Source organism: Triturus cristatus, chromosome 3_1 (genome assembly GCF_964204655.1).
Source record: "Triturus cristatus chromosome 3_1, aTriCri1.1, whole genome shotgun sequence".
In the NCBI taxonomy this organism is placed as follows: Eukaryota; Metazoa; Chordata; class Amphibia; order Caudata; family Salamandridae; genus Triturus; species Triturus cristatus.
Genome location: NC_140583.1, coordinates 506,536,556 through 506,548,580, shown reverse-complemented (window position 1 = coordinate 506,548,580; position 12,025 = coordinate 506,536,556). Strand labels below are relative to the sequence as shown.

The window sequence follows — 12,025 nt, the reverse complement described above, 5'->3', positions numbered from 1 at the left end:
CCCACCCCACGTGACCACGCCCCTCCGCTCCCACCGACCCCGCCCCTCCCCACCAGTGAGTCATGCCGGCCGCGACTGCTTGTGGTGCCTGAATACATCTTCTCCAGATCACTGTGAAGGATTTAGTGCGCATTATCTTACTCTGATTTTCTGCCCAACATTAATTGACTTCATTAAGCGAGCTCTGAATACTAGTTATGCTTATGGCAGTGTATGACTGGTATGTTTTTTACATGTCATTGCTACATATGCTGAAGATTGTTGGTGCTTGATGTCTCCATGCTGGGCAAAATGTTGGTGGTTGGCGTTTAGTCACCAATCTGACGCCACTGCACCATTGCTTAACCAATGAGCAGCTGTATGATTTGACCCACTGCCTTTCAGGCCCTGACAAGTTCACTACCCTCTCTCCAGGCTCGCTGGAATACTTCGTACCATCAGAACAATCGCTATGATAATGCCATGCGTTGGTAACCCATGTTCTAGTTAGCTCCGATTTATTTAAGAAAGTGCTCTGAAGTGTCCATAGAACTTCATAGTCTGTGCTGTACAAAATGCTGATTCAAATACATTTGCTTGTTTTGTTGTCTCATTTTCATGTCTACATTTGAAGGCAATCAATGCAAAGACTTTAACAATTATTAACATTCTATTTTTCCTAAATTACAGATTACTTGGTATAAATTTGACAAACTGCAAGTATGAGAGTGGTAAGCAGACTAATCTATTCATTCTTTCAAACTAGAACAATTGTATCCAAAAATAATTTCTTGTCAACTTAAGTTTATTTGTATTCAGGTGATCACACATGCATTACATTTACCCTCTTATTTTGGTTATTGTAAATCACTTTCCCAATGGAATTTCAAACACAAAATACAGAACACAATAAGCATCCTAGCAGTATGTACCATTTACATTTCATGACTGTACATGGGGTCTGTTTTTATTTTGAACATAAAGCATGAACATATTGGACCTATGAAGGGAAGAGTAACAATACAGTTGTTGAGTATTTCCAAGATTGCTCCTCCATTCTACCAATCAGTAGCAATTATGTTCCATCCTGCATTTTCTGTTCTTTGAAATAAGATGAGTTATATATAAATGAAACCAGTTCACTAGTGCTTATTTAGATAATCAATTGATGAAACAGTGAGTCGATTTGCGAGTCAATTTGTTTATATTCACTTAATAGGGTTTAAAAAGAATCTGAACAGGCACACTCTTTAAGGTGAACTCTTGTGTACAATCAGGATGTTTCTAATGTCATTTGGCTGGGTTAGGCCTGGGAAGGAATACCATCATTTAAATGCACACGTTTCTTAAGGTGCCTTCTTTATCTACTCGACGACCTTTGGCTCACATTTGCTTGCGTGATTGTGCAAGATTAGATTCTCTGAAACCATATTGCTTACATTTCAACTTTCTAGGAACATTATTACGACACCTTGAACATTTAGTACAAGGCCTAAAATACATTGTACAAATATTGTTGTTTGTTGTTCGTCAGTAAGGCGACACAGCTATCACAAGAAGACTCAAATGTCAGCATGGCTAAGGTTTTAGAACGGAAGCATGGGTGCTGTGTATTATAAATATACAAACCTTTCTGGGTTTTGGGAGAGGAGCACTCTACCGTCACTGTGAGGGCCACTGTGTCGAAAATCTCAGCCCAGCTAGAAAGGTAGGGTTTAAGCTGGATGGAGGCTATGACTGCTCCATACCGATTTCTTTTTTTTTGTTAAACCATTTTTATTGCAGGTCCAAATATACTGTGTAGCACTCAGGATAAATGTAATTAACGCAGATTTCTCGCCCCCCTTAGTCATACATCCGTGCGGTATACACAGCCGTACTGCCCACATCCCGGAGGCCGGGCGGCGCCACTTAACCATATGTTACATCTTTACATTTCTTACAAGTACGGTCGTCTAGTGGGGAAATCCGCTGCCTGCTTTTAAAGGTAACCCCCCTCTCCCCCAAGATTTTCATGGACCTCGCATTCTTCTTCCATTATGTTTGGTCTTGCAATCCCTCCCTCGGTCCTCCCCCCCCCAGTGTCCCCCCCATAGCGCCTAGCCAGGAAGAGTTGGTATGTGTGGTGGTTAGCAGGAGAGTTCCATTAATTACTAAGCGTGTGTGACTGGCAGGGGAGCCGGTACCACGACTGCATCGACTGCGTCATCAGAGTCCTCGTCTTCCTCCCCCATAGTTAGGCTGTCTCGCAAGGCCTGCACTAAAATTTCCCATTCCATCGCCGCTTCCTGAGCTCGTTCATCTGGTTTGCGGCGAGCTAGCTGATACCTGAGTGTGCTCTCACTAGCCGCCCATTTTAGGAATTCGTTCAGCCATCTCCGGTGTGTTGGACCTACCTTCGACTTCCACCCCTTAGTCACCTCCCTCTTTGCCAATATGAGGCCCATATCTATAAACTTGCTGGATATTTTATTCTTGGGCGTGTGCGGGAACCAGTGGAGTACACTAACGGCCTCGTCGTACTGTAAGTCTCTGTCTGCTACCTCATTCAATGTGCTGCCTATCTCCCTCCAGTACTCCTGCAGGTGTGGGCAAGCCCTCAACATGTGGATCAGATCTGCTCCTAACTTGTTACATCTAGGGCAAGCAGCCTCCTCAGCCCCGAAGTATTTCCTTATTTTTTCTGGGGTAAGGTATGCTCTATGGAGCACATAGAAATGAATCAGTTGAAAACGTGCATTTCTCGTGCTTTTTCTGGCTCTTCGCACTAGTTGCGTCCACGTGGTGTCCGGGATTTCCACCTGCAGGTCCAGCTCCCACTTGTTTTTTAACGCAGCCAAGGGCTGAAGGGTTTCGTTCAGCATCCGTGAATATAGACACGTCACTGCTTTGAAAGTGCCAGCCGACATCATTACGTATTGGCACGCCAGCGTCGTCGCGGGCTCAACTAATCCCTCCCCCCAATGTGCCTGTATGGCTCTCACCACCGCCGCGTGCAGCAAGTAATCTCCTCTCGGGAGGTCGTAGCGGTCTTGCAATGTCTGGAACGGGGACAGCACTCCGTCATCGTACAGGTCCCCCACCATCTGCAGACCCGCCTCCTCCCACAGCTGCAGCCTCGACCAATCACCCCCATGTGGGAGTGCTGTCACCATGCCTAGTGGGATTTCGGGCGCATATGGGTGTCTGACTCCTGCTCGCCTCTGTGAGCTGTTCCAGCATAGGCGGAACGTGCGCTCCTCCTGGGACAGATCACCGAGTGCTAACCTCTGTTGTAGGGTGATGTAGGCCAACACATGACGGGGAGTGCCGTTGTCTCTCTCCCGCTCCGGACCGCGGTATACCCTCGCTACCTCCTGCGTGCAGGACTGCAGTTGTGCTGCTAGTTAATAGAGCTCGAAGTTCGGGACCGCCAGGCCCCCTTCGTCTTTTGGACGGGTTAGCGTCGCTAACGCTACTCTGCGTATGCCCGTGCCCCACAGGAAGGATGTTATCAGTGACTTAAGTTGCTTAAAAATTGTTCCAGGCACCCAAACTGGGAGTGTCCTGAAGTAATATAACAATCGGGGCAAGGCGACCATCTTCAGAAGAGATATGCGGCCCGTTACTGACAGCGGCAGGGTGGTCCAGAATGACATACTACTTCGTAGGGCACGGATGCAGCGTCCTACGTTGCCCTCCAACAAGTTTGCGGCGTCATGGTATACACGTACCCCCAGGTAGTCCAGGCAACTTGGCTCCCATCTAACCAACTGGCAGGTGGGGGGCCGCTCCTCCTCCCGTCGTAGGGGAAACAGACAGGTCTTAGCCCAATTAACTCTGAGGCCAGATAACCTGCCGAAGCGCTCCAGGAGTCTTTCCGCGCCCTCCACCGCTCTGTCGGAGTTCTCTAGAAAAAGGAGGAGGTCGTCCGCGTACAGCGAGATAAAGTGGCGGTTCCCTCTGAAATCCAAACCACTGTAGTGGTTGCCCCTTCTAGCCATGGCCGCAAGAGGTTCCACCGCCAATGCAAACAGCAGGGGGGACAATGCGCATCCCTGCCTGGTGCCACGACACACCTCATACTGTTGTGACACCAGCATGCCCACTTTCACTCGCGCCCTCGCCGAGGAATACAGCACTTGTGTCCAGTGTAAGTAGTCCTCCCCCAGGCTGAAACACCGCATCACTTTGTACAAATATTCCCACTCCAGGCTATCAAAAGCCTTTTCAATGTCAACTGACAATACTAGGGGTGCCCGCGCCTCGGGCGGAGGGTCATCCACCAGCCTAATCAACCGCCGGATGTTGTGAGTGGTGTTACGGGTGGGTATAAACCCAGACTGATCCTTGTGGATCAGTTCTTGCATGTGGTTCAACAACCTGGTCGCCAGTACCGTGCTTAGAATCTTGTAGTCCGTTGTTAGCATGGACAGGGGTCGGTAGGACGCCGGGTCAGTGCTTTCCCTACGTGGCTTCAGTAAGGGTATCATTATAGCTTCACGCATGGAACGCGGGAGCCGTCCCCTGTCCCTGGCTTCATTATAGACAGTTTGGAGCCTGGGGGCCAGTTGCTCCAGGTATCGCCCATAAAACTCTATGGGCAGGCCATCCAAGCCCGGAGTTTTATTACGAGCCATCCGTTTCACAGCTCCTTTTATTTCCGCCAATTCTATTCGGCCGCCTAGGGCGTCTGCTTGCACTTGTTCCAGTCATGGTAGTTGCAGCTCATCTAGGAATGCCTCTATTTCCTCTCCCCGTGCCATTAACGCGCTTTTGTACAATTGCACGTAATAGGACCTAAAGCCGTCCAGAATGTCCGGTTGTGTGGTGCCTATGCGGCCCCCCTCTCCTCTTAAGGCTAAAATCGGATGACTGTTTCTAGCGGGGTTTGCTAACCAGGCCAGTAGTGTCCCAGCTTTATTCCCTTCGGCATGCGATTTAGTCAGGTACGTCCTGTAGTCAAAGCTGCGAAGACGCTCCACCTCTACGGCCTCCCGCGCCTCGCAGACCTTGTCCTGGAGCTCGGGTCGATTGGGGCGCGCTAATTCGGCCTCTCTCAGGGAGCGTTCGGCTCTTTCTAAATCGTCCAGCAAGGTCCTCCGTATCCCCGCATACTTCCCTATGCAGTGGCCCCTCACTACAATCTTGAAGGCATCCCATTCCGCAGCCCTAGAGGTCGCAGAGCCGTCATTCTCTGCGAAGTAGTGGCCAACCCTCTCACCCAGTGCCTCCCGGAACGGTGGGTCATCTAATGCGTCCGGCCTCAGTCGCCACGTCGGGATCCGTGGTGTTTCATTCATCCAGCCGAGCATTAGTAGCAAGGGATTATGGTCGGAAATAGTGCGCGCTAGATATTCCGACTGGGCAACCGCTGGAAGGACTAAAGGGGAGCACAGAAAGGTGTCCAGTCGGACATGGAGGTCATGGAGGCTGGAGTAAAACGAGTAATCCCGCTCCGTTGGGTGCTGAGCGCGCCAAGCATCAGCCAATCCGATCTGGTTTTCGCTAGTCGGCGCACCGGGGACGCGGGCAGCGGTGGATGTGATCTATCTAGCGTGACGTCTGCTATGGAATTAAAGTCTCCCCCTAATAGTACTGGGCCTGCGAGGTAGCTAGCCAGCACACCAGAGAGCTTTGCGAGGTAGGTCGCCTGGTCCACATTAGGTGCATAGATGCTTCCTAGAGCTATGTGCCTGCCCCTGAGCTTGCCCTCCACCGCTACGTACTGCCCCTCCGGGTCCACTATATGTCTGGTTACCTGAAAAGGAGTGCCCGCCCGTATCCAAATCAACACCCCCCTAGCAAAGGCGGAGTATGTGGTGTAAAACAGGTGGCCTCGCCATCTACGCTGCAGGGCTATGCCCTCCTTCTTTGTGAGGTGAGTCTCCTGTAGAAACGCAATCTGCACTCCCCTGCGGACCAGGTAAGCATGCACCTTGTGTGACTGCTCCATACCGATTACCGACCTGCACCTTGTGTCCTTATGGTGTCTTGAGCGCAACCACGATTCAAAGTCATGCTCTGGCTGCTTGGCCATGGTGCCAAAGGCTTTGAGGGAGTGGTACCTAAATCTGCTTGCGTCCCGGCAGCCAAGGAGATTTAGCACGACTCCGAGGAGGTCTCGGTCCCAATTGAGGAGAAGAAGGTTGCGGTATCGCTCCAGGATCCCCAAGTGTTCTTCGTCGCACTTGAGATCCTTGGTACACTAAGGGAAGAAGCTAAAAAAAAAGAAGTCCAAATGGACTTTGACTTCACCTCGTCTATTGGATGGTTAGACAAATGGAAACATCGACGTTCAAGGCCGGTTCTGTGGAGCCATTGCCAGGTCCAACTCCAGGCTTCCCCAAATATACGTGATCCGGTGCCACCCCTGCTGAAATGAAAGTACTTTATGAGGGCATGCACCGAGTATTTGAGCAGGCCAACCCTTTTGGAGTGCCTTCAGGCCCCGCGGGGTCTGAGGAGGCCCCCATCAGTTTCTGCACCAATAGCTCATGCCAATGCAACGTTCTCCAGCACCGGTTCTGACGTTGATTGTCCCGGTGCCGTCGAAGTCCACTGACGGTGCCAGCCCTATTCTTATCAAGTCGGAACGGCGATCGACGTCAGAGGCAAGTTGGAACAGCGTCGGTCAACGCCAATTGCGACACCGATGGGGCCCAGTGGTCCTAGGTCATTGCGTGAGCCTTTTGAAGAGCGGGCAGGCATGGGGGAACAGTGGGAGGGGTCATTGGACCTTTTAGAATACCAGTTATACACCCCTTGTGAGAAATTGGACAGGTATGAGGAACTGGCAGAGGCCACCTCTGCCAGAACTGGTGGACTGGACACCTCTTCAGAGTCTGGTTTTCGCTCTCCACCTAACCTGGCTAGGGAGGAGGATGCATCTTATGCAATGGCAGTGAAGATGGCAGCGGAAGTCCTGGAGTAACCTCCTGACCGAAGAGTTTCATCCTGGGGCTTCCTTCTCCAAACCCTTTTTTCCATTTAATGAAGTACTGACGGATGTCCTTTTAGGAACTTGGTCCAAGCCTATTACAGGGGCTCCTGTGAAAAGGACAATAGCACACCACCATCGCCCTGCCCTGGGTGATCCTAGTTTCCTAAGCCAATACCCCACCCCTAAGAGCTTGGTAGTCCAAGCCTCAACTTCCCATGGTGCGTTCCCTGCCGCTCCCCCAGATAGAGAATCTAAGAGGCTGGACACACTTGGGAAGAAGAGGTTTACTTTCATCAGCCAAGCATTGCGGTCGGTAAACACCGCTTATCTTTTGGGCGGTTACTCCCATACTGTATTTGAAACGGTTGTGCAAGTGCTGCTACTGGTCCCAGAGGAGGCCCGGGCCATTGTCCCTGAAACAGTGAAAGATGGCGAGATACAGCAAAGTTCACCATAAGGTGTTGTCTGGATACGACTGACTCACTCGGCAGAGCGGTTTTGTTGACAGTGACCTTGTGGCGCCATGCTTGGCTGAGAACATCTGGCTTTTTAGGAGATGTCCAGGCCAACCTTCTTGACAGCTTTTTTGATGGGACTTGTCTCTATAGAGCAAAGGCAGACATGGTGCTGGAGCACTTCAAGGACTTGTGGGCTACGGCCAAGTCCTTGGGCCTCTCTGTGACACCTCGTTCCCAGTCTGCTTTTCACCCATTTCGTGGCTATGGCAGAGACTTTCAACCACACCAGCCCTATACCAGCCACCTTCCTTCGCAAGCTGCCCAAGTTGTGTGAGAACGTGGATGTGGTGAATTCCGATCCCGTGGGAATGTTAGCCAGAAGTAATCTGCCACCTACTCCACAGCAGCTGCAGCCTTCAAGCCCTCCTAGTTGGGTTCTGCAAGACCATGGGTGCCCAGTTGGAGTGTTGACTACAACATCATCTCCTCCACTGGCAGTCCATAACATCGTACAAATGGGCCTTGCGATCATTCAGAAGGGTTACTCCCTCCCTTCCCAATCTTTCCCTCCTTCTTTACTGCCATCTCAAGAACGGTTGGCGTAGGGTCATCTTATCTTGCTCCAAGAGAGAGTTACAGCTCTACTGACTAAGGGGGGGCTATAGAAAAGATTCTGGTATCAGAAATAGGCAGTGGTTGTTATTCCTGCTACTTTCTGATACCCAAAAAGAACAAAGGTCTTCAAACTATTCTAGACCTCCGAACTGTCGAGCTCTTCCTTAAAAAGGAGAAATTCAAGATGCTCACTTTGGCTCAGGTCTTGTCTGCCATAGACCTAGAAGACTTGCTGGTAGCGTTAGACTTGGCGAATGCATATTTGAACATCCCAATACTCCCTTGCCCACAGGCGTTACCTACGGTTCAAGGTCGGCCACAAGCACTTTCAGATCACTGTGTTCCCCTTTGGCCTTACCAGTGGCCAAAGGTGTTTTCACCAAGGTGATGGTGGAGGTAGCAGCTCATCTGCGCAGGTTGGGGGTTTCAGACTTCCTCTACTTTGAAGACTGGCTGTTAAAAGTGGCCTCGCCATAGGACTGCCGTCTCCCATCCCCAGACTATGGCGGACCGTCTGCATTTGCTGGGGGTTTACCATAAATGTGCCGAAGTCACATCTGACTCCTTCTCAGAGGCTCTCTTTCATCGGAGCTGTTCTGAGCACAGTGCAGTTTCTGGCTTATCCTTCTGAATGGCAAAATCCAGGATATTCAGGTTATGATACCGATGTTTCAGCCTCTATCCTGGATTTAGGTGAGAACAACTCTAAGGCTGCTGGGCCTTTTAGCCTCCTGCATCCTGCTAGTGACACATGTCAGATGGCATATATGGGCGCTGCAGTGGGACCTGAGATTCCATTGGGTGCAGCATCAGGGGAATCCCTCTGACATGGTCCAGATCTTGGAGGCAACTGCAAAGTGGTGGCTAACGAACCCCGATTGGGTCAGAGGCAGACCCCTCACCCTTCCCCAACCAGATTTCACAGTAGTGACAGATGCGTCACTCCTGGGATGGGGTGGACATCTGGGAGAGGTGGAGATCAGAGAACTCTGGTCTCTGGTGGAATCCGGACTCCACATCAACCTTTTGGAGTTCCGAGCGATCAGACTAGCATTGAAAGCATTTCTTCCCTTAGTCAGGTGGAAGTTGTTGCAAGTGTTCACAGACAACACCACCGACATGTGGTACTGCAACAAGCAGGGCGGGGTGCGTTCATGGACCCTTTGTCAAGAGGCCCTGCGTCTCTGGACATGACTGGAACAGAACGGCATAACCCTGCTGATTCAACACCTGGCAGGTTCTCTGAACGCCAGTGCAGACAAACTCAGCCGTCGATGACTAGCCAGATCATGAATGGCATCTCCACTTGGGGGTGGCGCAAGGTTTCTTTCAGCAGTGGGGAGAGCCTAGGTTAAATCTGTTCACCTCTGAAAAGAATGCACAATGTCAGCAGTTCTGCGCTTTGGAGTTTTCAAGATGGCTATCGCTCAGCAATGCTTTCATCGCGAGTAAAGCTAAGGCCTCCTGTACGCGTTTCCGCCCATCTCACTCCTTTCCAGAGTTCTCAAGAAGATCAGGAACGACAGGGCCCAAGTCACTCTTGTGGCTCCAGACTGGACACAGAGAGCTTAGTATCCTGAGCTTCTGAAAATGAGCATCGATCCCCCGGTCAGGCTGCCCGTTTGGGTGGATCTATCGCAGCAGCTGGGGGGGGTCTTCCATCCAAACCTGATAACTCTCTGCCTCCTTGCGTTGAGATTGAGCAGAGGCACTTGATAGCTTTTGACCTTCCTTCCAAAGCTTGTAAAGTTATCCTAGCAGCCAGGCGACCCTCCATCAAAACAGTATATGCCTGCCATTGGCAAACTATTTCAAAATATTGTACAGAAAACTATATTGACCCTCTCTCTGCCTTTCGTTTTGATGCTCTACTCTTTATTCTTACTCTTGCCCAGCAGGGCTCTGCTCTGGACACTCTCATGGACTAACTTTCTGCTCTGTCCAAAATTCCTGCAGCTGCCTGACCAACCCTCTTTATTTAAGTCCCCTATTGTAAAAAGCTTTCTGAAAGGGCTTGTACATATATTTCCACCTTCACTCTTCATCATGCCTCATTGGGATCTTAACCTGTTTCTCACTTACCTCATGTGTGTTCCCTTTGAGGCATTACACAATTGTCCCCTCCGACTGCTTACCATCAAGACAAGCTTTCTAGTGGCAATAACATCTGCCAGGAGGTAACGTGAGCTACAGGCTTTTTCATCCAAGCCTCCTTATCTTATGGTATTCCCAGAGAAGGTGGTGCTTCACACCCAGGCTTCTTTCCTACCTAAAGTGGTGTCCTCATTCCATCTGGGACTATCTATCCCCCAGCCCACCTTTTTTTCTTCTCCACATCCATCTAAAGAGGAGGAAGGGCTCCATCATATGGACCCAAAAAGAGCCTTGTTATTCTACCTTGACCGCACAAAACGGTTCGGGTGGACGATAAAATCTTCATGGGCTATTTAGGAGCTAAAAAAGGCCTGGCAGTACAGAAACAAAACATTTTGTGCTGGGTCATTCTCTGTATCAAGATCTACTATGCCCTGGCTACAAAGCAGCCTCCTGAGGGTTTACGGGTCCATTCCACCAGAGGAAAAGCTGCGACCATGGCGTTGGATTGTGGCGTACCAGTTCTGGAGATCTGCCAGGCAGAAACGTGGGTGTACCTGCACATGTTTGCCAAGCATTACTGCCTGGACAGTCAGGGCCCCAGGGATGGGCATTTTGACCACTCTGTCCTGCAGGACGTCTTAGTTTAGTTAATCTGTCTGCAGCCCACCACCTGGATGCTATAGCTTGGGTATCTATTCAAAGGTAAGGAATCTGCAGCTAGAAGTCTCTATCAGATGAACAAGTTACTTACCTTCGGTAACGCATTATCTGTTGGCAACAATATCCAGCTGCAGATTCCTTTCAGACCCACCCATGCCTCCCCTCTGAGGACATATTTCTAGGACTAGGGTTGCTTCCTTTTCAGGGCCCTAGTTTGGACATACACTGGCCAGTTCACTTCATGGCTCTGCGCTTCTGGTGCGGAAAGTCGTGAAAAGTAACTGACGTCTGTGCATTTGCGTGGCACCTATATAGGTGACTGCAAGATCACATCCAGCACCAGTGCCGCTGCCACAAAGAACCGAACAGAGCCACCTGATGGTCATCAGGGGTACTGCTGATGCAAAAGTTTCCGGATCCAGTCTGACACCTGGGAAATTCAAAGGTGAAGAATCTGCAGCTAGATATTGTCTCTACCAGATGATGCGTTACAGAAAGTAAGTAACTTGCTTTTTTAGCACAATGGTGGAAGGGTTTATCTATTTCACTATTCTCATAATGCTAATTACTTTCATCTGCTACTGTCTATTAATCATTGCAGCAAATCTTCTATGCAAGAATCACAACAGTTCAATAAATATTGAAACACCTCTGTGTGCATTTCTTGTATATCTCTCTGGGTATGCACAAGTGACTGAGCAACAGAGTTCTAGTTCTGTTACCATGATTCCTGGTGGAGTCAGTGTTGTCATATTCTAAGGTTGCACACACATTTGTTAGCCAAAGGGGACAGGGATGCTAATGCTGCACTGTGAGCTAGAAGGATTATAGGCAAACATATCCTGAGGGTGTGCTCGGGATCAGTCTGGCACAATCCTAAAGTTGATGTTGTCCAGCAAACACACAGTTTACCAGTGAGGTACAAACCGTACGACATGGGGCCGCAAACATTGATAGATTGGGTTCCTATTTAATGGGTCACCTGAGTAGTACTCTTGTGTGTACCCAAAGACCCCTACTCACCTCTTAACCGGTGACGTCCGTGGCATTAGAAAAATATCTTCCTCAGCTGTCTAGGTAACCCCTACCTATTGGCCGAAGGTTGTTCAAGTTTGAACCTTTTAAAGTATCATTCCGTTGAGTTACCCTCTCTGAATTCCATACATAATTATGTCTGAAACAGAGGAACTTAACGTTATCAAGAACTGCAGACATTCGGTTACTCAGAAATTGTGACAGAATGGTCTCACACTTACCGGTAGGCTTATGAGGTACAAAGGACAGAGGTATTGTA

At 49.7% G+C, this 12,025-nt stretch overlaps 1 protein-coding gene across 1 annotated transcript in view; it reads left to right on the top strand.

Annotated features, from left to right (window-relative positions):
- Positions 1 to 12,025, top strand: part of TTLL13 (tubulin tyrosine ligase like 13) — a 433,768-nt gene that overhangs the window by 62,327 nt on the left and 359,416 nt on the right. The window contains 1 exon segment of the mRNA XM_085644394.1: positions 670 to 710. Coding sequence (XP_085500520.1) covers positions 670 to 710 — 41 coding nt within the window.